Here is a 26,467-nt window from a genome sequence, read left to right as displayed (position 1 = left end):
GAATGGGAGGCCACCTTTTTGAAGATTGGTAGAGGTACTTGAGGGGGAAGATTTGGAAAGAAGTTGTTTACTCTTGTGTGGGTGATTCATGGACCAGAGGGACATCATCTCAGAATAAGGGCTAGGCAGAGGCAGGCCTGGTTGTAATGTGTGGGGTTGGAATCATCCATTGAAGATGGAGATGAAAAGGCATTTCTTCGGTTCGAGGGGAGTGAGTGTTTCGTATTCTTTATTTCGGAAGGCTGTCAAAGCTGGTTCATTTATATATTTGAGACTAAAATAGAGAGATTTTTAATCAGGTAGCGAAATCGAGGTTTATGGGACAAAAAGGCAGGAAAGTGGAGTTGACAATTAACAGATATGCCATGATCTCATTGAGTAGAGGAGCAGATTCAATAGAATGAATGAGCTAATTCTGTTCATATGTCTTATGATCTTGGGGTCTAATTACATTAAAGGTGGTGGGCGGGGGACTTTATAGCCAAATGGCATATTCCTGTTCCTGTTTCTCATGGTCTTATGACCTCTCCTCAGGTCAGGGTCCAAAACTGTACTTAATACACCAGGGGTTGAAAACAAACTGACAGTAGTTGTCTGCACTAGATTGTGTAAAATATTGGGGATTGGCTGGCCGATACTTGAAAATGTACTCGGGCAGCAAATTATCCTGACTGTTTCAGGAGCAGTTTCCAATGTAACGAATGCGTATGGTGAGCTGTAATGATACAACTTTATATTTGATTTAGATAGAAATGTGGCTTTCCATGTTGTCCCAGTTTCACCTTTGGAAGGAGAGACACTAAAACTGAATTGTCGGTACAAATTGTCGGTAGGTGGAACAAGGACTTTAGCTTTTATAGAAATGGCAAGAAGATCCATTCAATGCGGTTCGCAGGATGTGAATCATCATCTCGCATTAAAGTAAATGGCACCGAAGACAGTGGATGGTACAGTTGTACAATTCATAGGTTGAAATAACAAAATGTTAAAGTTCAGGTATAAGGTACATACTTGATTTTGCAATCTGTGATGGACGTTATGCATATTTGTCTCAATTGCTAATGTAAACACAGGAAGCATTCTGAATTTTTCAATATAGAAGCGGCCGTTTGGTCTATCATGTCTGCGCTGCCAAAGGTACACCAACCCACTTTTCCATATTGTCTTGAACGTTATGATCTTTCAAGTGCTCATCCATTTATTTCTTGAAGGTTGTGTGACTTCTTGCCTCAACTACCTTTCCACGCAGTGCATTCCAGACTCTCACCACCCTCTTGGTGAAACAATCCTCAAATCCCCCTCTAAAACCTCCTGCCTTTCACTTGAAACAGATGCCTTCCTTGTTACTGACCCTTCAACTAAGGGGAACACCTGCTCCCTATCCACCCTGTCCATAATCCTGCACAACTCTGTCAGATTACCCGCTTGGCTTTGGCTGCTCCAGAGGGAATAACCCGAGCTCAGTCGCTGTTCACTTGTCACCACCCAGCCTGCCCATCTGCCTTTGGGAAGAAGCCATTCCTCTTCATTTCTGTTTTGAATCTGTCCCAGCCCATTCTCCTGAAACAGTGACCTCTTGTTCCAGATTGTCCGATATAAGGAAACATCTTCTGTCCATCTACCTTTTAAATCATCACTTTAACATTGCATGAGTAAACTCACCACAGTCCCACTCTTTCATCAGCGAGAGGGGGAACTGGGTGGTGGTCAAGTCTGAGGGTTACCACGCCTTAGGTGAGGGGAGCAGCAGAGATGTAGAATCCTCCGTGGTCACCTCAGCTGGTGTTGGAATAGAATCCACACCCTGGGCACCATCTGCAACTTAGATCAGCCATCCAGCCGATTGAGCTAGCCACTAAATAACGTCTCATCCTCTAAACTCTGACCTGCTCAATCTCTCATCTTAAGACCCGTGAAATCTGGGCAAGTTTTAATATGTTGAGATTGATCGTGTCAATGGTATGAATATATCTTTGCCAAATAGAGTTATGGAATCATGCAACACGGCAACAAGCCTTTCCACCCAACTCATCCATGCCAACCAGGATTCTTGAGCTGAAGTGAGTCCCATTTGCATTGGGCCCAAATCCGTCCAAAGCTTTTCCAGTCATATACCTGTCCTTTTATTTTAATATTGTAATTCTATCCATGTCTACCACTTTCTCTGGCAGCTCTTTCCATACTCACGCCACCCTCTGTCTAAAAACGTTGCTTTTCAGATCCCTTTTAAATCATTCCCCTCTCACATTAAACCCTTTCTCCCCGTGGGTTTCCACCCACACTCCAAAAATGTACAGGTTAGGTGAATTGGCCATGTTAAATTGTTAGGTGTTAGGTGAAGGAGTAAATGTAGGGGAATGGGGCTGGGTGGGTTGCTCTTCGGAGGATCGGTGTGGACTTGTTGGGCTGAAGGGCCTGTTTCCACACTATAAGAAATCTAATCTAAAAAAAGCGTTTGGATGGATGTGTGAATGGCAAAGGTTTAGATGGATATGGGTCAAATACAGAAAAATAAGACTAAATCAGTTTGGAAAACCTGGTTCACATGGACGAGTTGGGCCGAAGTCTGTTTCTTTGCTGTATGATTCTATGACTGTAGTGCCATCACAATGGAATTTTAAATTTGGAAAGCAAGGAAAAAGATAAAGTTTCTCCCTCTCCCCTGTCCTTTGTCTGTAAATTCTCACATTCTTCATCCCATGTAACCGTTGTGCCTTTCACTCTGTGATGATAACAGTTGATCGCTGAGCTTTGATTGTGTGTTACATTCCAGAACGCTTTTTTTTATTTCAAAAATATGCTTTATTCATAAAATAATTTGATGGTCTGTACAGTTGGTCATGCCGTACATATGTCAACATTTACATACACAGATCAGAATTTATCATTGTTATATACAGGTCTGTACATTTTTCAATCATATGCCCATATATTTAGCTGAGACGTCAGCAGAGCCCAAATGACTGCGTGGGCCCCCTGTTCTTCTTTAGGCAGGCAGATGTTACACGGTGGTCTTTCCCCACCGCGCCTTGGCCGCAGCTGCCCCAAGCTTCAGCGCGTCCCTCAACACGTAGTCCTGGATCTTGGAATGTGCCAGTCTGCAACACTCAGTCGGGGTCAACTCCTTCACCTGGAAGATCAACAGGTTTCGGACCACCCAGAGAGCGTCCTTCACCGAGTTGATGATCCTCCAGGCGCAGTTGATGTTCGTCTCGGTGTGCGTCCAAGTAACAGGCCGTACAGCACGGAGTCCCGCGTCACGGCGTGCTTGGGATGAACCTCGACAAACACCACTGCATTCCTCTCCAGACTTCTTCTGCATAGGCACATTCCAGAAGGAGGTGTGTGACAGTCTCGTCCCCCCTGCAGCCACTTCGAGAGCAGTGTGCGGTGCGGCAGAGAGTCCGGGCGTGCATAAAGGATCTCACAGGTAGAGCCCTTCTCACCACCAGCCAAGCCATGTCTTGGTGCTTGTTGGAAAGTTCTGGCGATGAGGCATTCTGCCAAATAGCTTTGACAGTCTGCTCAGGGAACCACTCAACAGGATCCACCCTCTCCTTTTCCCGAAGGGTCTCAAGGACACTACATGCTGACCACTTCCTGATGGACTTGTAGTCAAAGGTGTTTCTCTTCATAAATTTCACCATGAAGGGCAAGTGGTACAGAATGGTCCAACCACTCCGAGCGTTCCGCGGCAGCGAGGCCAGGCCCATCCTTCGCAACACCGGGAACAGGTGGAACCTCAGTACGTAGTGACACTTGGTGTTTGCGTACCGGGGATCCACGCACAGCTTGATGCAGTCACACACAAAGGTGGCCATCAGGGTGAGGGTGGCATTGGGAGTGTTTTTTCCCCCATTGCACCAGTCTTTGTACACTGTGTCTCTTCACACCCGGTCCATCTTTGATCTCCACATGAAGTGGAAAATGGCCCAGGTGACTGCGGTGGCACAGGTTCTGGGGATAGGCCAGACCTGTGCCACATATAACAATACTGAGAGCACCTCACACCTGATGACTAGGTTTTTTCCCGTGATGGAGAGCGACCGTTGCTCCCATCTGCCTAGTTTCTGTCTCATCTTCCTGATTCGCTCCTCTCAGGTCTTGGTGCACGCCTCAGCCCCCCCAAACCAAATACCCAGCACCTTCAGGTGGTCAGTCCTGATGGTGAAGGGGATAGAGGATTGGTCGGCCCATTCCCGAAGAGCATGGCCTCGCTCTTGCCTCGGTTTACCTTGGCCCCCAAGGTCACAGATGCACATGGGTCTGTGCACAGACAGCGGATCCGAGCAGAAAATGGTGACGTCATCCATGTACAGGGAGCCTTAACCTGTAGGCCCCCGCTGCCAGGAATAGTCACCCCTCTCAGGCTCGCATTCTTCCCGATGGATTCAGCAAATGGCTCTATGCAACACACAAACAAGGCGGGTGAGAGGGGGCAGCCCTGCCTGACTCCAGATCTTACAGGGAAGCTATCTGATTCCCACCCATTGATTGAGACTGCACTGACAATGTTGGTGTAGAGCAGTCTGATCCAATTTCCGATTCCCTCCCCAAAGCCCATTTTGGTGAGGACATCCCTCATATATGTATGCAATATCCTGTCAAAGGCTTTCTCCTGGTCCAGGCTGCTGAGGCAGGTGTCCACCCCCCTGTCCTGCATGTAGGCAATCGTAACCCAGAGGAGTGCAAGACTCTCAGAGATCTTCCTGCCTGGTACAGCACAGGTTTGGTCAGGGTGAATCACCGATCCCAGAGCAGACCTGACCCGGTTGGCGATGACCTTTGACAAGATTTTGTAGTCTGTGTTTAACAGTGAAATTGGTCTCCAATTTCTAATTTCCTCCCTCTCCCCCTTCTGTTTGTAGATGAGGGTGATGATGCCTTTCCTCATGGATTCACTCATGGTACCTGCCAGAAGCATACTGACATACACCTCCAGCAGGTCCCGGCCAATCAAGTACCACAGGGCAGAATAGATCTCGACCGGTAAGCCGTCGCTTCTGGGAGTTTTATTCTTTATGAAGGACTCGAGGGCCTTGGTGAGGTCATCCAGAGATAGCGGCTGGTCCAGCTTCTTTTGTGTTCCGTTGTCTAGGACCTCCGTGATAGAGGGCAGGAACAACTGGGAGGCCGGGCTGTCGGTTGGCTTCGAGTCATACGGACTGGCATAGAAGGATTTGCTGATCCTCATGATGTCAGCCTGAGATGATGTTACCGAGCCATCTTCTTCCTTCAGGCTGCTGAGCACAGAGCTCTCTTTGTGCACCTTCTGGAAGAAGAAACGTGAGCACGTCTCGTTCTGCTCCATGGAGCAGACTCTGGACCGGAAGATTATCTTGGAGGCCTCCGAGGCAAAGAGCGAGGCTTGCTGGCCCTTCACCTCCTGGAGGTCCTCTGTGACATTGACCCCCCAATGTCTGCAGCAGGAGCAGGTTCTGCATACTTTCCTGGAGTTGGGACAGTTTTCCCCGCCTCTCTCTCTTGCCTCCTGAACACCTTTGAGGATGAAGAACCTCTTGATGTTCCCTTTTACTGTTTCCCACCAGTCTGCTGGAGACTCAAAGAGGGGCTTCGCGGTTCTCCAACCTGCGTAATCTCTCTTGAGCTCCTCGATGTTTCCCAGGCTCAACAGCTTAGTGTTCAGTTTCCACGTTCTCTTACCAACCCGCTGCTCATCCTATAGGTGACAGTCGGCCAGCAGGAGGCAGTGGTCAGAGAAGAACACTGGCTTGACGTCGGTGGTTCTGGCCGAGAGCGTTCGGGACACAAACTGGTAATCTATCCTTGAGCGGATAGACCCGTCCGCCCGTGACCAGGTGTATCTACATTGTACTCCATCTGCAGGGGTGCTGAAGACGTCGTGCAGCTTGGCATCTTTGACCGTTTCCATCAGGGCTCTGGATGTGGCGTCCAGTTTACTGTACCCACCCCCCCCATCAATGATACAGTTGAAGTCTCCGGCCAGAATGACCGGCCTGGACGTAGCCAGCAACAGTGGAAGCTGTTGCAGGACGGCCAACCGTTCAGTCTTACCCACTGGGGCGTACACGTTGATTAATCTCACGGGAGCGTTTCTGTATTTAACATCTGAGACTGAGGCGCCCGCCCACTACTTCCTTAATCTCAGAGATGGTGAAGTTGCCTCCTCACAACAGGATACCCAGGCCTGAGGAGCGGTTATCGTTGCCCCCCGACCACACTGCCGGCCCATGGGCCCACAAGCTCGACCATATCCTGTAACTGCTGAGGTGTATCCCACACTCCTGCAGAAACAGGACATCGGCTTTGATGTTGGCCAGGAAGGCCAGCGTTGAAACACATCGCGCAGCAGATTTTATGCTACGCACATTAATACTGGCAATTTTAATCCCCATTTCTTTTAACAAGTTGTGAGGTTACCCGTGTCCAGTTGCCACTGGTCCTGCTCCTCTGGGGTAGCTGTCTGCATCCCCATCCAGAACACGAACTGCTGGACCTTCGCTGGGCTGAGGTAGCTGTCTAGCTCCTCACTCGGTCCCTTTGCCCGCTCCGGTGTCATCGGGCTGCGACCAGGGTCCACGCTGTCTGCTTCTATATCTGACAGCGAGGGTCGCTGCTCCCAGTGACCTGGAGCTGTGTGGCGGTGGGGCCCTCCTGGCTTTCACCTGGCTGGGGGTGGTAGCTTCCCAGAGCCTCAGGTGGTTCGTCCCTTGGTTGGCAGTTGCTGCTCTCCTTTCTCCCCGCAGCACTCTGCCTCTTCTTTTGGTGACGACCATCCTTACGTCCATCCTCACCCTCCGAAGAGCTGTCCGTGTCATCCCCATGCAGCTGCATTTTCCCTTTCTCTGGGAGGTTTTGTCAGCCGGGTGGGTTTTCATCCTCTTGTTTTGCACCAGGATCCATTCCTCGGCCTCCTTCTTTCCCTTCTCCTCCTCCTCCACATTCCAGGACGCTTTGCCAAGCCCGTGCTGAGGGTGGAACCGGCAGCTGAAGTATTCGAGGGCCTCCCGGTCACGCTGACGTGCACTTTCCGGGCGGAAGGCCCTCTGTCCAGCTTCACTACTCATTTTACAGAGACAGCGCTGCCCGAGAGGCCGTGCCTGGTCATGGCAGCATGTACACGATCAATGCAGCAACTGCAAACGTTTCTGGGAATTACGCCTGTGAAGCGATCAACACAGTTTACAGCCTGTGGAAAAGGAGCAACAGCATTCACATTTCCATTAAACGTAACTATCTGTCATTATCCCCAGCACAAATTAAAGGCCTTTCGACCCATCGAGTCAGAAACAGCCACCTCACTATTCTCTAATCCCTATTTTCCCAGCACGTGGCACCATAACCTTGGCCTCGAGAGTGCACATCTAAACAGTCTTCAGTTTGATAGGGGTTTCTGCCGCTCCTACCCTTACAAGCAGTGAGTTCCAGATAATCTGAGTGAAAATGTGTTTCCTCTCATTCCCTCTACACCTTCTGCCCCTGACCTTCAATCGATGAACCCCTCCCTCCACCAATTGGGAAAGGATTCCTCCTATCTATCCTATTTACACTCCTCATCATTTTATAGATTTCCATCATCACATTCACCCTCGTCTCAATCTCCTCTGCTCGAAGGAGAGAAATCCCAGTCTATCTAATCTCTCTTCATCACTGAAACTCTACAGCTCCAAGGCAACATCTCGGTAAATAGAACAAAGACAAAGATAACTTACAGCCCAGGAACAGGCTCTTCGGCCCTCCAAGCCTGAGCTGATCCAAACATACTGTCTAAACCTGTCGTCAATCCCTAAACATCTGTATCCCTCTGCTCCACACCTACTCACGCATCTTAAATGAATCTACCATGCCTGACCCTACCACCTCTGCTGGCAACGCATTCTAAACGTCCACCACCCTCTGAAGTACTCGCTGTGTGTATCCCCCTTAAATTTTCCACCTCTCACCTTGAAGGCATGACCTCTGGTTATTTACTCCTTCACCCTGGGAAAAGTTTATTGCTATCTATCCTGTCCATATCCTTCATGATTTTCTAAACCTCAATCAGGTCCCCCCTCAATCTCCTTTTTTCTAATGAAAAGAAACCTAACCAACTCAATCTTTCTTCATAGCTAGCACCTTCCATACCAGACAACATCCTCGAAAACCTTCGCTGCACCCTCTTCAAAGCGACCAGACGGTAATGTGGCGACTAGAACTATACACAGTACTCTAAATGCAGCTGAACCAATGTTTTGTACAATTTTAGTATAACTTGCCAGCTCTTATACTCAATATCCCGTCTGATGAAGGCAAGTATACTATATGCCTTCGTGATCACTCTATCCACCTGTGCAGCAACCTTCAGGGTACAATGGACCTGCACTCCCAGATCTGTCTGTCCTCCAAGTTTTCCCAAGGCTCTTCCATTATTGTATAACTTGCTCTAGAATTAGTCTTGTCTAAATGCATCACGTCACATTTGTCTGGATTGAAAACCATCTGCTACTTTTCCACCCAACTCTCCAGTCTATCTATAGCCTCCTGTATTCTCTGACAGTCCCTTATGCTTCTGCTACTCCACCAATCTTCGTGACATCTGCAAACTTGCTGATCATACCAACAGTACCCTCTTCCAGATCATTTATGTAGATTACAAACAACAGTAGCCCCAACCCTGATCCCTGTGGAACACCACTGGTCACCTTTCTCCATTTTGAGAAACTCCATTCAACTACTACTCTCTGTCTCCTGTTACTCAACCAGTTCGTTATCCACCTAGCTAGAACACTCTGCACACCATGTGGCTTCACTTTCTCCATTAGTCTACAATGGGGAACATTCTCAAATACCTTACTAAAGTCCATTCATATGACATCAACAGCTCTTCCTTCATCTATCAACTTGGTCGCTTCTTCGAAGAATTCTATTAAGTTGGTAAGGCACAATCACCCCTGCACAAAACCATGCTGCCTATCATTGATTACCCCATTATTTTCTAAATATAAATAGATCCTATCCCACAATACCTTCTCCAGCAACTTTCCCACCAATAACGTCTCTCTGCACCCTCTCCTACTGCTGTCCTGTCCCTCCCAGAATGTGGATTCCAGAACCCGTTACAATATTTTCGCTGTGGTTTTATTTATTCATTCCAAATGCAATCGCGATTGTCACAAAATCTGACCTCGAGCTGGTATGATGCTAACAGGCTTGATTGGCCTTGAAGGATTGTTAGGAATCTCCTGCACTGGCCCCGCCTAGGGATTTTTTTCCCCTTCGCGTTCTATTCACTGAGCTTAACTAAGCCCAGACACTCTACAGACTGAATCAGAAACATGTCCTACTGTTTTCCAGAGGCGTACACCGTCCCTGTGTTGACTGGGCGTCCTGAGGGAGAGCTGTTTGATGGCCAGCGGGTTAAACTGGTGTGCTGAGTTGAAGCGAATCCCTCCCACGCTTCCTTGCGGTCCAGCTTTTACAGAAATGGGGTCCTTCTCCGGTCTCCATCTGACCACAGTGATTACATCCCTGAGTCAGCTCATCCTGCAGACTCGGGTACTTACCATTGTGAAGTCACAGACGGGAAGGTGTGGCAATGCAATAATCAGCTTAATTTATCCATCAGGCGTCAGTATCATTTATCATTGTCCGTTTCTTAACAGTTAAAGACTCAGAGTAGAGACAATTTGTCATTACTCCCCACACTTCACAGACATGTATTGGAGAAGTAAAGAGAAACAGCACAGGGTATTGACATTTAAGATTGAGATGGGAAGAAATGTCTTCACACAGAGAGTGAGGAGTCTGTGGAATTCACTGCCCAGAAAATTATGGAAACATGTAAATAGCAATAGGTCATTTGGTCCTTCCGGTTTGATGTGCCCACTCACTAGGATTGTGGCTGGTGGTCCAACTCAGTCCCCTGTCCTCTTGCTCTCCTCCTTTAGGCCCTAAGAATTTTATCCACCTCATGTTTGAACTACATTCAATGTTCTAGCTCTGACCATTTTCTGTGGTAGAGACTTCCACAGGCTCCCCACTCTCTTGGAGAAGGTATTCATCCTCATCTCAGTCCTTACTCCATCTCCTTTAGACTGTGACCCCTGGGTTCAAGGGCCTGTCCTTGTGCTGTATTGTTCTATGTCCTAAGAATTCAGAGAATCGGCTCATATTCTGGCCTCAAAATCCACGATAGCAGATGGGAGAAACTGAATTCAATTCCAAAGGTTGATTTTAGCCGGACAACCGTCAACTGCCCTCTGTGTAATTAGGATGAGCCATAAATACTGGACTACCCAGTGACACCCACATGCAACGAATGAAAAAAGACAAAAGGATATGTGTTTTTGTGTGACTGTGATGATGTTCATAATTGAGTTTGCAATTAACTCCGCCAAAAAAAATCTATCATTTGTTCATAATTGCAGGAATTGCAGTGTCAAAACCAGATCCAATAATTCTACCCGGAAAGGATCTAATTGAAGTAGACATGGGATCCTTAATCTGTTCAGTCTCCAATGGTTCTCTGCCAATTTATTACCAATTCTAAAACAGCTCAAGTGTGGAACTGTACAGGGAGCTTTCCAACAGCACTGAGCTTCTTTACAGCATTGGGCCTATCAGCAGGAGGGACGAAGGGCTTTATCATTGTTCAGTGAGAAATGAGGTGACAGGCCGTCAGCACAGTGAAGACATAGAGATCGCAGTGATAGGTGAGTTTCCAAGGATTCTCTCCCAGAGAGTTACTGGACCATCAGCTCAGGGAAAACCGCTGCTGAGACCAAATCAAAGCTGGTGCTTTGTCTTTGAACACCACACTTTTGACTAAAGCAACACACAGAGAGATAGAGGACTGCAGATGCTGGAGATCAGATTTAAAATGTATGGTGCTGGAAATGCACAGCTGGTTAGGAAACATCCGTGCAGCAGGAGAGTCGATGTTTCGGACATAAGCTGTTCATCAGGAATGTGATGAAGAGCTTATGCTCGAAATGACAACTATGCGTTTCCAGCATCATACTTTTCAAAACAAAAGCAGCACAACCTTAGATATCAGAATTATAGAGTCCTACAGCAAGAAAACAAGCCCTTCTGCTCAAACTTGTCCATGCCTACAAAAATGTCCATCCACGCTAACCCAATGTCCCTGCACTTGATACAATATCCTTCTAAACCTCTCCTATCCATGTACTTGTCCAAATGACTTTTAAATGTTGCTGATGTACCCGCTACAACCACTTCCACTGGCAGCTCATTCCATATGTATATCACCCCATGTGTATAAAAAAAGTTGCTTTTCAGGTTTCCCTTTTGTTCTTTCCCTTCGAACCTTAAGCTGATGCCCTCAAGTCCTCGACTCCACAACGCTGGGAAACAGACTGAGCGCATTCACCCCAATAATGCCTCTCATAATCTTATACACTTCTTTGAGATCTCCCTTCAGTCTCCTTCGCTTGAAAACAAAAGGGCTTAGCTTATCCAGCCTCTCCCTCAAACTCAGAGTGTTGAATCCTTGCAATGTCCTTGTAATTTCTTTTCGGTATTCTTTCCAGTTTAACAACATCCATCCATTACATTAGTTCTTGAATCTATCGAATTCCCAAACTCTCTTTAAAAACCTTTGTGTCAAACTGGTTCCCACTGATGTCTCAATCAATGGGTAAACTCCATGCTTTTTGATCTCGGTGTGTTTTCTCCTCAGTTCCCGTCACAGATACTGCGCTGATTTCCTTCATTAACGGGACTGAGATGGAGCCTGGGGGCCGCCTTGTTCTCCAGTGTCGGGGGAGGGAAGGCACTGAGCCACGTGACAACGTGCTGCTAAGAAACGGCAGTGCACGCTACCATGTGACTGCCAATGGTGGGGAGCTGGTCATTCATTCCAGAGAGACCATATCGGGAGGTATCATTGTGAAGCAATCGACAAAGGAACCAACAGCATCATTTTTAATGTGACAAAGACTACATCAAATTCACACTGCGAGGTAACAGTGACACTCGGATCGAACGTAGACAGAGGTAGAGAAAGACCATTCGCTCCATCCAGTCTGTACCAATTAGACACTGTTAACCATTTCAATTGTGGAGGTGATAGCTGGGTGATATTATCATAGGTTATTGATCCAGAGTGTTGGTGTTCCTGGGATCCCGCCCATACCAGATGGTGGAATTTGAATGCAAAAAAAAAATTTGGAATTGCACGCTACATGGAGAAGGCAGTGTGCAGAGGCGATTTACCAGGATGTTGCCTGGATTTTAACGAGGAAGAGAGGGAGGCTGGATAATCTTGGGATATTTTCTATGAAACAGTAAATGCTGAGAGAGAAACTCAGTGGAGAAGTGCAAGATTGTGAGGGGAAGGGACAGGGGAGTAGGAAGCAGGTGTTTCCCATAGTCAAGGGGTCAGTAACAAGGGCTGGGATGGGAGGCCATTTTAAAGTGAAAGACGGGAGGTTTAAAGTGGGAAATTGAGGATTGTTTCACCCAAAGGATGGTGGAGGTTGGAACATGCTGGCTGGCAGGGAAACTCCCAACCTTTACAAAGTACTTGGATCAGCATTTGAAATGTCACAACATTGAAGGCTTTGTGGGGTTCGTATGGGAGATGATTATTGTATCACATACGCCACACTGAACCTCAGCGAGCCCTCGCAGGAAGAAGAAGGAGGGGACCGAAACGTTGACATGAATATTCCACGGAAGTAAGAAGCAAGAAGACAGATTGGTTGGGGGTGTTGGTTCGATTCAGTACACCGTCTGGTGAAGCCATAAATTTACCTCCTGTGTACAGATAACTAACTTCTTAACTTTATGTTGGAAACTGTGTTTCACAAGGCATTTTCTTCAGGGGAAGCTACTTTCACGTCAGTGTGGCCATCAATCTGTTCTGGACCTCGCTGGGTTTTGAATTTATCAAACTATTTTGGCTGCTGGTTTTCTTTGGATATTTAATACCTGCCTCACCTTCGCTCTCATGTACATATCTGAGGATTAAGCTTTTCATTTGGTCCACGTTTAAAGGGAGGAATCTGTCTCCTTCTATGAATGGACATCGCGTTTATGCCCCATTCTGAGTAATTTAGAACAGAAATTATCAGACGGTTCTGACAGGTGAGAGACACTCAGACAGAAAGCAGGCAGTTTTAATGGTTACTTTTCAGGGTGAAAGTGTCCTGGAGTGTGCGGATTGAACTCGCACCTTCTGGCCCCACAGACAGAATGGACATTGAGCTGCAAGCCACTGAAGATCCGGATGGAGGGAGCGTGGCTGATAGGGAGTCTCCATGGAGAACAAAACTCTCAACAATCAGAAACCCCTGCCAGATTCATCTTTGTGGGATTCTGTAACCATTGTGTGAATGTCTGTGATGTCTCTCTTTGCAGATGTTTTGGAAACGCCACCATGATGGGGGTGGGGATATCAGACACATCCAGAGCAGCAGACTTGAACTTTGAATGAGGAAGCGATGGCCTGGTAGTGTTATCTGTGGACTGTTCATCCAGAGACCCCGGTAATATTCTGGGGACCCGGGTTTGAATCCCATCACGAAAGATGGTGGATTTTAAATTGAACAAATTTCTTGACTTTAAAGACTGATTGTGACTGCGAATCAATTGTCGGTATAACCCATCTGGTTCACTAATGTCCTTTAGGGAAGGAAACTGCCATCCTTACCTGGTCAGGCCTACATGTGACTCAGCACACAGCAATGTGACTGATTTGTAACTCTGGGCAATTAGGGATAGGCAGTAAATGCTGACCTATCCAGTAATGCCCTCCTCCCAGGAATAAAAGAAAAGTTGGCCTCTCAGTCCGGCGGTAGGGACATGCCACGGCACCACATAAGGGCTCTGACTGATGTAAATACAGGCTTTGCTGATGATGTAATATTTTAACACCGTCCTCGTACTGATCTGATAACTGCTGTCCATCAAGAAAGGAGCAGTACAGGCCTGATTACAAACGGATGAACACCATCAGCGACAATGACAGTGGGAGGGCAGAAGGTTCTGGTCAACAGATCCCATTTGTCTTTCAACGGAACAGCAGGACTGTGTCGATGAATTGTTAAGCATTAGAGTGAGCAAAGACAGTGACTGAGTTACCGGTTTTTAATCACTGCAGTCCCTCATTCAGGTAAAGGATGTAGGGCATTGCTGACAAGGACAGCATACATGCCCCTAATCATGGAGTCAGAGAGTCATATAGCAGGGACACTTCAGCCTAACTCATCCATGCTGACCAGGCTTCTGAAACCAAACCAGCCCCATTTTCTGCACTTGACCAATATCTCTCGAAATCTTTCCTGTCCACGTGCCTGTCATGGAGCTGCTGGTTCTATATATGCAACAACCACTGCATGAAATATTGCCCCTTAGGTCTCTTTTAAATCTCTCTACTGTCATCTAAAATCTATGCCCTCATTTCCACTTTTCTACCCTGGCCTGAAGAAATATGGCAGATTGAGCTCAATCTGGCAAAGTATAAGATGCTGGACTTTGGGAGATCAAATTTTAAGTGAAGGTACACAGTAAATGGCTGAACTCTGAAAGTCACTGATGTACAGAAGGATCTTGGGGTTCAAGTGTCTAGCTCCCTGAAAGTGGCCATCAAATAGTTAGGGTGGTAGAAGGTAGGAGAAAGTGAGGACTGCAGATGCTGGAGATCAGAGCTGAAAAACGTGCAGCTGGAAAAGCGCTGCAGGTCATGCAGCATCAAAGGAACAGGAGAATCGATGTTTCAGGCATAAGTCCTTCTTCAGGAATGAGGAGGGTGTGTCCAGCAGGCTAAGATAAAAGGTAGGGAGGAGGGACTTGGGGGAGGGAAGTTGGAAACGCGATAGGTGGAAGGAGGTCAAGGTGAGGGTGATAGGCTGGAGTTGGGGGGGGGGGAGGTCAGGAAAAAGTTTGCAGGTTAGGAAGGTGGTGCTGAGTTTGAGGGATTTGACTGAGACAAGGTGGGGGGAGGGGAAATGAGGAAAATGGAGACATCTGAGTTCATCCCTTGTGGTTGGAGGGTTCTTAGGCAGAAGATGAGGTGTTCTTCCTCCAGCCATCGTGTTGCTATGGTCTGGCGATGGAGGAGTCCAAGGACCTGCATGACCTTGGTGTGGAGTGGGAGGGGGAATTGAAGTGTTGAGCCACGGGGTGGTTGGGTTGGATGGTCCAGGTGTCCCAGAGGTGTTCTCTGAAATGTTCCGCAAGTAGGCGGCCTGTCTCCCCAATATAGAGAAGGCCACATCGGGTGCAGCGGATGCAGTAAATGATGTGTGTGGAGGTGCAGGTGAATTTATGGTGGATATGGAAGGATCCCTTGGGGCCTTGGAGGGAAGTAAGGCGGGGGGGGGGTAGGTGTGGGCGCAAGTTTTGCATTTCTTGCTGTTGCAAGGGAAGGTGCCGGGAGTGGAGGTTGGGTTGGTGGGGTGTGTGGAAAAAGGAAGCCTGTTTGAGACAGAAGAGTGGAGTCTACTGCGAGGGCTTTTAAGGAAGAACTGGTATCCTACATTTCTAAGATTTTAGAACCTCTTTAGCCTAGCTTATGTCAATGTTACATTCTAACAGTGATGCTGTTGGTAAATAAAGGGGAAGGCTAAAATTAAAAATCTCTTACAGCAGTTTAATTTATTTCGGACTACAAAAGAGTACGATCTCCAGGACGAACCAAGAGAGGCTCATAGGCCTGAGTCCATAAGGGATTCCCTGAGCTGTCTCAAATCTGTACTTTAACAATATGAATAGGAAGGATTTAGAGAAAGATGGGCTACGTGCTGGCAAATGGGATTCGATTAGGTTAGGATATCTGGTTGGCAGGGACAAGTTGGACCGAAGGGTCTGTTTCCATGTTATATGTCTCTATGACTCGATGACTCTTTGGTAACTCTTGCCCTGTCGGTGAGCACAGTTTCCCTCCATCTCTGTACTTAACCCCTCCTTCACAGTTGGTTGTTGAAATGATGCAACAATGTGGCCTATTTGTCTATCTTCATTGTAACTTTGAAAATGCGCTGAATAACAGCAGATTTTAATGCAGTTCCTGAAAGTCTATTTTGGATGAGGATTCAATTTATCTATTGTAAACATCAATGGGCTACATACCTTCCGTTTGCTAGATGCAGCTGGTCACTCTTTACTTTGAACTAAGTATTACAGCGTCTTAGTACCTCGGGTGTTTTTCTGAAGGAAGACACAGGGACACCACCTGTAAATCAACATAAGGCTAGTCTGGCAATTTTGAACTGATCAATGTCACATTCATTGCATCTTCATTGGGATTTGTGTTGTTTTTTTCCCTAAAACTTAACCAGAACCACTGATCTGATTCCAGTGTTGCCCTGGGCTGCTCCTTGTCTGGGGATTGTTTGTTTTTCGTGTGATTCGATACCAATTGATTTGGAGATGCTGGTTTTGGACTGGGGTGTACAATGTTAAAATCACACAACATGAGGTGCTTCTAAATAAACCTGTTGGACTATAATCTGGTGTTGTGTGATTTTTAACTTGATACCAATTGAGTGGGATCCAGAAACTGAGCAACAACCGCCCAGCACCATGAATGGGAGTACTCAATCACCAGGATGCTTACATAGTTCAATATCCAACTCCCCAACTACCTGTTGGAAAGAGTAAAAACAGCGCTATTTCTAATGATTTTACCAAGACCCCAGTGTATGTCCTTTAACAAGAGTATCACAATCCTACAGTTGGTCCACACAACCTCAAGGAACAGCGGGAAAACAGAATTAAATTAAAACAGGGTTCAGAGGATTGCAAACCACTCCAAGTTCCGGGACCAGTTCCTGCTCCGCTCGGCCTCTTACAAACAGCTCCCGGTTCTCCCTGAACTCACCCCGAATCAATCCCGGTCTCGGAGCCCCCTCTGTGTCCCAGGCTCCCATCCCGATGTGCTGCTGGAAGGAGCCTGCTGTTCCCTCGCTTCCCTGGGCGCTGATCTCTCCATTGCGGTCTGTTTCAAACAAACCTCTTGCACTCACTGAGTAAATGCTCCTCAATGGCAGCGCTGGGGGAGGAACAGTCAGCTTTGGGGAGAAAAGGTTCAGTCCTTTTCTGGAATGAGCTTTTCCAGCACCACTCTAATCCAGAAGTACGCTCTGAAACGCCAGGGCCGCACTCTCTATGGATCCGGCGGCTGAGGATAAAGCGACCCTTTTTCAGCGAACCCAAAGGCTCTTTTCAGAGCCACCCAAACCCTCCGACAGAGAGCGGAGACCTGAGGGCGGGGAAGGTAGCGCATGCGGAGAGCACAGTGTAATGTTGCCAGTTATTTCACATATATCGTTATTTTAAAATTATTTCGATTCCAAAAATGTACTAATACCGTGTTTTGCGGTACGGCAGAGAACATTCAGAGTGGTCGGTTCACTTTGTTGCTGTTTACCGTGGCCAATGATTTTAAAATTGCAAGTATTCCTACAGTATAGATAAGCAGCTATTCGGCCAATCGAGACTCTACTGTTCTGCAACCTGGTCAGTCCATGTAAAGAATCGCGTCATTTGTAATTGTAACATATATTCCTTACAGTATTCTACAGCGACTGACTCGTTAATGCACTCGGTCAAACCAGCTCTGATAGGCATTGTGAATGTAATGTGAGGTCAAACCCGATCGGGGACATTCGTGTCGCCATTCTAAACTCAGGACATAAAACAGATCACTCAGACAATAAGAAATCCTGTAGTTCAGGACACTCGTACAATTGCATTTTAAGATAAATTCTTCCTCTGCTCCCAGACTAACAGTATCCAAATAAATGGAGCGTGAAATTCGTTGATGTCCGGTACAAAGGCGAGGGCTCTCCCCATTAAGAGGAAAATAATCAATCTGACAGCGAGTTTAGCCCCTTCCACAGATGATGTGAGTGGCTCTTAGAAGAGCCTTTGGGTTGTCAGATTCAAGAAACGTCTCTTCACTTTTTAGCAGATCCAGCAGCGGCGGATTTCTTGGGCAGCAGCACGGCCTGGATATTAGGCAGCACCCCGCCCTGAGCGATGGTCACCCCTCCCAGCAGCTTGTTGAGCTCCTCGTCGTTGCGCACGGCCAGCTGCAGGTGCCTGGGGATGATGCGGGTCTTCTTGTTGTCCCGGGCCGCGTTGCCGGCCAGCTCCAGGATTTCAGCCGTCAGATACTCCAGCACCGCAGCCAGATAGACCGGCGCTCCGGCACCCACACGCTCAGCATAGTTACCCTTTCTCAGGAGCCTGTGAACACGGCCCACCGGGAACTGCAGGCCAGCCCGGGACGACCGAGACTTCGCCTTGGCGCGAGCTTTCCCACCGCCCTTTCCTCTTCCAGACATTGTCACAAACTCACAAGCACTTTCACAGAGAATGCTACACTCCGCCCACATTGCGGCCTCTTATACCTTCGGGAGGAATGATGCGTTGGCCATTTCTGATTGGTCCCATTGTTCAGCCCCGCCTAATGTTGTTTCAATTCCCAATCAGATATCTGCCTCATTCCCCAATCCGGAGAGGGCCCAGGGAGGAGGGCGGGAAGTACCGGCGCCAAATCATCAACCGCTTCTTTTACAATTTGAAAAGCCCGCCAATTTCCAAACAAAGGAGTAGGTTTTACAGGAAGAAATGAAGTACAAAAAACTTGAATAAGTTTAAAAAACATTAATACTCATGTTAATTTACTTTTAGTTTACAAAAGTATACTTCACACGATCTTACTCTCCCAAACTTGCCGACCTGTGTGTGTCCATTTCTGATCTTGCGAGTGGGTTGTTTTGTAAACCTTGAGGCTGAAACAAAACGGTTCAAACATTGCAGTCTGCAACTTGTCTTTTCCCTTCACATTTCAACAACACCCCGGCCTGCTGATAAAGCAGCACACAACATTCTTCCGGCTCAGTATCAACGGCGAACACGGTGTTCAGATGATGTTTTAAAGTTGCCCTCCCTTATCGGTCTCGATCAGGCTCAGCAAAAATCTCCACATTTCAGTCCGGCAGCTGTTTTGGTGTGCTCTCGGTTCACTATGGACGCCTCTTATCGACAGCAGAAAGTGCTTTGCCTTTTGTATTCTGAAAAAGCGGAATAAATCCGCGCATTGTCATTTTCTTTTTTAAAAAAAAGGGTAAAATATATCAATTCGTGGGACTGCATATCTTCCGTTTGGTTTGCCAGGGTTAAAATAAGTGTGATCATTCCACCAAGGCCTTTCGCAACTTGAACAATTAAGGTGAAAAATGATTCCATATGGTTTCATCTGTTCTGTCTCTAGCGTTTATGAAGTCGCTCGCCCTCCCACCTCCCCTCCAGCGTGTTATACCGGTGCTTAATCTGCTGTCTCTCTACTGACAGGGGAAGGGGCTGTTTGTGATGTATTTTCATCTCCGCTAACCCCCACTGCCCTGTCAAATTGAGAAGCAATTAAAGAAGCGAATGTATTACATAAAGTTAAAATACCTGATCAAAGTAAAACATCTATGCAAACCAAAACAAACCGTTCTTTAGAAATGGTTCAGGTCACTCTGGGAAGTTGTGGGTGGCTCTTATAAGAGCCTTTGGGTTGTAGATGTGTGTTTGTTTCAGGGCAGTGCGGTCCTTCACTTGGAGCTGGTGTACTTGGTCACCGCCTTTGTGCCCTCCGACACGGCGTGCTTGGCCAGCTCCCCAGGCAGCAGCAGCCGCACGGCGGTCTGGATCTCCCGGGAGCTGATGGTGCTGCGCTTGTTGTAATGGGCCAGGCGGGAAGCCTCCCCCGCGATACGCTCGAAAATATCGTTAACGAACGAGTTCATGATGCTCATGGCCTTGGAGGAGATGCCGGTGTCGGGGTGAACCTGCTTCATCACTTTGTAGATGTAGATGGAATAACTTTCTTTCCTAGACCTTTTCCTCTTCCTGCCGCCCTTCGCTGGCGCCTTCTTGATGATTTTCTTCGCGCCCTTCTTGGAGGCTTGCTGTGCTTTCTTCTCATCAGCCATAGCGCCGCTCACTTTCAGACACAGAATAAGGGAAAGTGGGCTCGGAGTACCCTTTTTGTAGACTGATAACGTCAGCCATGCTAATAAGGGATGGGGTAAATCCTGATTCCCGATTGGGTAGTTTACACAGACATGTTTAACAACATCTCAGTCTCTCTCATTGGTTTATGTGGTATCCAATGTGGATCTGTCAGAATCTGCAACGAAATGTGAAGTGGGTGGTGATTCTGTTCCTGTCAGTCTGACTGAGGGAGATTTGTTTCGTATTTGTGATCCAGAAAGTGACTGTGGTATTGGCTGTTGTTGTGATGATGTGGGAGTGGAAGGGTGTGTTTGCAGCTCTGCATGTCTGTTTCTGGTCCTCTGTATGGGCTGGAATTAACGCAGAACTTGTCACTTTGTGAAAAAAAACTTCCATCCATTTGAAATTGTGATTACATTTGTTGTCAAGTTACACAATCAACTGGAAACTGACCGTGAGTGTTTTCTACCCTTCGGGTTGATGTAACTCGTTCTCAATTACACGGAGTTGAAGAGAAATGAAAAGAAAAAGTTTATATGTAATATTTTTCTTGAGTCACGAGTTGAGTCACGCCTTGACTGTGGGATGAATATGTTTCTGAGACCTTGGCTGATACTGTGTGCATATCACTTTAACTTTGTGTCTATCGTGTCCTCATTTACACATTTGGCATTAACTCAACATCTGTCCACCGAAGTTCTGGTCCTCTGTATAATAGTGAGTTAGTGTTACTTCAAGACAGCTTTTATTCAGTAACCATCAAACATTGATGTAAGCGGTAAAACGATACATTATTTGCCAGCCACTTAGAAATATTCCTCCAATCTGTGTCCCTAGGAGAAAGTGAGGATTGCAGATGCTGGGGATTGGAGGACTTATGCCGAAAACGTCGAGATGAAGGACCTATGCTCGAAACATCGATTCTCCTGCTCCTCAGATGCAGCCTGACCTGCTGTGCTTTTCCAGCACCACACTCTCGACACCAATCTGTGCCCGTCTGTTTCTGGGATGTATTTTTGTAAACTTTATTTCACAGTCTTTACATGTCAGTATGTTACTGGACTGTAACTCAAAACCTTCTTAAGTATAACTTGTTGTTTTACCCTGTAGATGTCTTCTATTGACATAAGAATGTGTTTCATGTAGTACCTACAATTTTGAATGTACCAGACACCAATTTGGATAGACTCAGGTAGGACTCACTACCCTCCAGTCCCATACTCTATGAAAATCAACTTCTGTAAATTGAAGTTGATTTTGTAATTCTAACTCCAGCATTTCAATAAGGAATAACTCTTTGTACATTGTTACTGACAATATCTGCAACGTCACTGCTGATGTGACATTGTTTATGCCAATTTCTAGCTAATCAATAGTTGTATTATACCCGAACAATTTATTACTTTGCAAGTGACTCAGTATTTCATGCTGTAACTGCCAGTTTGTTGTTTCTAAACTTGTGTTTACTCAGTTTCAGTCAATCACTGGCATGTCAGAGAGCAAATATCTCAACATCTCAAAGTTTCTGATGAAATGGATGGTTAATCTTTTTTCACTCCATCCCTGGTATGTCTCGGTAACTTATAACTGAATCGATTAGTATGTGATCTGTGAGCACACACATATCAGTAAGTTACAGATAAAGTGAATGGTGAATGATGCCTCCCAATCCTGTCTTGCAGATACAGTGTACATGCTGTAGTTATTAATTTCTTTCAGACTTGTGTCACTTTAAATATCTCAGAGCAGAAGATCATAAGAAGCATGAGAAGTCTGTGGCATTTTCACCTGCCTGTGTACTCTGTCATAAGATCACAAAGGTTTTAGTTATGATAGTCATCTCATTTTGATGTTTAGTGCCCATAACCAAAGACTCCCTTATGTATCAAAAAAAGATATATGGCTACATTAGCATAAACTAAGCTGATAACCCAATCCTCTCTGTGGAACAGAACAAGGGGAGAATGTTCTACATTTCTTTCTGAGACAGAAGGCTTCCTGTTCAAACCTATGTCCCTTACTCTGGATTCTCTCATGAGCAGTGACATACACCCAGCATCAACTCTCTTAACTCCCTTCAGATCAGTTTCCTTTGCCCTAAAGATGATAAATTGTTCTTCAAATCTCCAGTGAGAATATGCCCAACCATTTTATACTTGCAATGAGAGCCTCTATATCAATCTACAGCTCTAGGTTTCTGCAATGCGAATATGAGAGTGCTGGTATCACTCTGTCCCAGTAAGATTCTGCTATGTGCATACTTGAGTGAAGTTATTACCTTATATCTATTGGTTTCTACTGTGTGAATATGTCAGTTTCTGCTCTGTGAATGTGATAGTTTAATTACCAATCTGTCCATGTCAGTTTCTGCATTGTTGAAATGTGAACATAGTTATCAATGTCTACCTGCCATCTTCTGCAAAGTGAACATGTGGGGGTACGTATTGAACTATACTTGTCGCTTTCAGTGACACGAATGCATGAGTGCAGTTATGTATTGATGTAGTTACACATCTGTACTGATGAAGGGACTTTTAACCAAAACGTCAATTCTCCTGCTCCTTGGATGCTTCCTGACCTGCTGTGCTTTTCCAGCATCACACTCTCAAGTCTAATCTCCATCATCTACAGTCCTGACGTTTGCCCATCTATCTGCACCTGTCATTTCTGATCTGTGAATATGGAAGTATAGTTATTGATCTGTCCATCAGCTTCTCCAATTTGAATATGACAACCTATTTATCTATCTCTCTCGGTTAGTTTCTGTGATGTGAAGATGACAGTCCAATTATCTACCTGCCCCTGTCAGATTCTGCTGTGTGAATATGAGTGTGTCATGATCAGTCCTTACCTGTCAGCTTTTGTAACGTCAATGTGATTTTAGTTATCAATCTGCCTCATTAGGTTCTAGGTGAATATAAGAATTTACTTATCATATACCTGTGAGATTCTGTTCTGAGAATATGTGAGTGTATTATCAAAATGTACCTGTCAGTTTCTGCAATATGAATGTGTTTGTGCAATCATCAGTCTACCCCTGACAGCTTCAATGGATGGATGAGTGCATCTGTACCTGAAACTATCTGTACCTGTCAGTTTGTGCTCTGTGAATAAGTGAGTGTACTTACACATTTGTCTCTGTTTAACATGACACTTGCAGAAACTGCAGGAGCTCTTTTTACATCAAATCTCTGTTGCTCAACATGAATAAGATTTTATCTATTGCCATCACCAGGGTGGCATGGTGGCACAGTGGTGCCAGGGATGCAGATTCAATTCTAGCCTTGGTTCATTACCTGTGTGCAGTTTGCATGTTCTGCCCATGTCTGCATGGGGTTCCTCTGAGTACTCCAGTTTCTTTGCATGGTCCAAACATGTTTAGGTTAGCTGGATTAGCCTAAATTGTCCGGTAGTATTCAAGGATGTGCAGTGTCAGTGGCTTAACTATGGTAAATGAGGAGTTATGAGGATAGGATGAGATCTACACCTGGCTGGGATCCACTTTGGTGAGTTGTTGCTGGGGGATGGGCCAAATGAACTCTATCAGCACTGGAGAAATTCTATGTACTGTAATTGAAAGTAAGACTTTACTAATACCAGTTTCAGTCTCTGACAGCGTAAAGTAGTTTGAATAATTTCCACAACTTTTATTCTATGGTACAGGTTATGATTGTAAGTTATATTCTGAATGTGCATTTTGAACTTATTGTTCACATGTTGATGACAAGACCACTTTATGGGGGCTTTTGCATTCTGTATCCAATAATCTCCGGGGAACTGTCTAAATGTGTACCTTTTCACATTAATATTTAAATTCCCTTTAGACCACTTGAAAACAAAGTATTAATTCAGTCATTTTGTATGAGATATGTTCTGTTTTCACTTTGTGGAAACAAATTAAATTGCAATATTTGTTTCAATCTGACACTTGGCCTGCTAGCTAATTCCTCCAGTTTGGACGAACAGAATTGATACATGAATTACATACAGTGATAGAGTCAAACAGCAAGTTTGAACCATGATGAGATAATTGAAGAAATAATTAACCTGAATACTTATTTGCTTCTTTCTCTATTGAAGTGGAATACATTGTTAGCATGCAATGGGTTCAATACTTCCAAATAAACAAGTGGAATTTAGTTTTTGACCAACGCTATACTATGCATTAAAATTCTATAGGAAGTTCTCTTGTACACTGGGACTGACATACTTCACTCTCACCTTTCCTGTTGAATTTAAGGAAATGGTACTCTCCCAATGGTGGTCCTAGTAGGCTTGAGTTTTCTATTTTTGCCTATGGACCTATTAACCTGACAGTATTTCTGTGTTTTGCAATTTATTCTGTATCCACTGTGTATGGCACCATCTCACTCCTTGTTGCATCCAGAAACCATCAGTTTCCTTTAAGTCCTTCATTATGTAAATAAGGACAATAACTGGTGCAGTCTGCAACTATTTATCTTCTCTGTGAATGCAGAACTAATCTTGTTTCTTCCATTCACTTGTACGGTTTGTATACTTGGGAAGTACTCTCTCCCTGGCAGTCTGTGCTATTTAATTGGACTGTGATATGATTTATTGTCCTTCAAAACTCTACTCAGATGTGACAGACTGTCAACAGATTAGTGCCATGTTGTCTAGTGAAAAACTTGGAAACTAAAATTTAATGCTGACTACTCGGGCTGTTGTGTACACGCACTGATTTTATGTATAAAAATGATTTTTGAAAGGAACAGTTGTTATGATACAGGAAAGATGCCCACACTCGATTGATCCTGCTTCAATCTTCCTGCATTGTGTTACTGAGCAGTTTAAATGTTTGCTGTTAAATGGGCAGCCAGTTAGCAAAAGGAGAGAGTTTTCAGTTCATGTTTCCTGAAGTGAATGGGCAAGATCTTATTTTCTTTGACTGTATCTGTAGGATTCACAGACAAGTGAAACCACAGCACATTGTCACAGAAAGAATCTGTGCTGTTCTTCAGAGTCAAGGAGCTAAAAGCAATGGACCTTTGCACCTCCGATAGTGCAGAGTCTAACTGGGAGGAGTGATATCAAGGTGTGGCCTTCAGAGAGTCACACAGTTATACAGCACAGAAACAGATCCTTTGGTCCAAGCTGTTAGTGCTGACCAGAGATCCTAATCTGGCCTTGTCCCATTTAAGTTAAAAATCTCAACACCAGGTTATAGTACAACAGGTTTACGTGGAAGTACTAGCTTTCAGAGCGATGAAGGAGCAGTGCACTGAAAGCTGGTGCTTCCAAACAAACCTGGTGTACGACAAATTGGAGTTGTGTGATTCTTAACTTTGTTCACCCCAGTCCAACACTGGCACCTCCACATCATGGCTAGTCCCACTTACCAGCATTTGGCGAATATCCATCGAAACTGTTCCTATTCTTGTATATATCCAGGTACCTATAAAAGGTTGTAATTGTACCCACCACCTCCACTTCCTCTTGTAACACTTTCCATACAAGCACCACCCTCTATGTGATAGAGTAACCCCACAGGCCCTTTTAAAATCTATTTTCCACAATTCAAACCTGTGCCCTCTATTTTTGCACCCACCCACATTCGGAAAACACCAGGGCTATTCAGCCTATCATGCCCCTCATGATTTTCTCAACCTCCATCACCAATGCCTAATAGCAGCAGTGCATACCATCTACAAGATTAGATTAGATTACTTACAGTGTGGAAACAGGCCCTTCGGCCCAACAAGTCCACACCGACCCGCCGAAGCGCAACCCACCCATACCCCTACATATACCCCTTTCGCATGGCCAATTTACCTGACCCGCACATCTTTGGACTGTGGGAGGAAACCGGAGCACCCGGAGGAAACCCACGCAGACACGGGGAGAACGTGCAAACTCCACACAGTCAGTCGCCTGAGGTGGGAATTGAACCCAGGTCCCTGGCGCTGTGAGGCAGCAGTGCTAACCACTGTGCCACTGTGCCGCCTGTTCAAAGGTCACACCTCATTCTCTGACAGTCCAGCGAACAAAGCAACAGCCTGTTCAGCCTCTCCCCCGAAGTCAAAGCCTCCAGTCCTGGCAATGGAACATCCTGATGAGAGTTGTGCAGTTGATGTGGTTTACATGAACTGCTATAAGGCCTTTATCGAAGCATAACCCCTGACCGGGGAGGAAAGACTCAGCAGACAGGCAGGCAGCATTCAGGCAAGTGGACTCTATTCAATGAGACACCTAATCAATGATGGGCATTTCTATGGACAGTCCTAGGATGCCCTGACCTCTCAGAGTTTAGAGGACACTGTAATCTTGCGATCTTTCTATGCATCCTATTCATTCACATTCCAAAGTTATTTTCTATACATCCTGGTGTTTCTCTCAGTCTACCTTATCTCTCTCTGTTTTATCAAGATCAATCGCTCCTCTGACATAATTCAGACAGTGGGGAATATATGAAGAAAAACAAAAGGACAGTTTGTTTTGACTTACTTGTCACAGACATGTCATTTTAATTTCTGTTATAAAAACTCAGTTACAAATGTAAAGTAATTTAGAT

At 45.7% G+C, this 26,467-nt stretch overlaps 3 protein-coding genes across 3 annotated transcripts in view; all 3 read right to left on the bottom strand.

Moving 5' to 3' along the window:
* The window catches only part of LOC132837101 (histone H4-like), a 468,073-nt gene that overhangs the window by 355,881 nt on the left and 85,725 nt on the right, over nucleotides 1-26,467 (bottom strand). The gene's annotated exons all lie outside the window — the stretch shown is intronic.
* On the bottom strand, nucleotides 17,539-18,281 carry LOC132837228 (histone H2A-like). Its single transcript, XM_060856947.1, has one exon. The coding sequence runs from the start codon at nucleotides 18,273-18,275 to the stop codon at nucleotides 17,886-17,888; it is 390 nt and encodes a 129-aa protein (XP_060712930.1). The 5' UTR covers nucleotides 18,276-18,281; the 3' UTR covers nucleotides 17,539-17,885.
* LOC132837173 (histone H2B type 1-O-like) lies at nucleotides 19,533-19,913 on the bottom strand. The gene has a single exon (XM_060856884.1). The coding sequence runs from the start codon at nucleotides 19,911-19,913 to the stop codon at nucleotides 19,533-19,535; it is 381 nt and encodes a 126-aa protein (XP_060712867.1).

This window comes from Hemiscyllium ocellatum, chromosome 49 (genome assembly GCF_020745735.1).
Source record: "Hemiscyllium ocellatum isolate sHemOce1 chromosome 49, sHemOce1.pat.X.cur, whole genome shotgun sequence".
Lineage (NCBI taxonomy): Eukaryota > Metazoa > Chordata > Chondrichthyes > Orectolobiformes > Hemiscylliidae > Hemiscyllium > Hemiscyllium ocellatum.
This window is presented reverse-complemented; position numbering and strand designations above follow the sequence as displayed.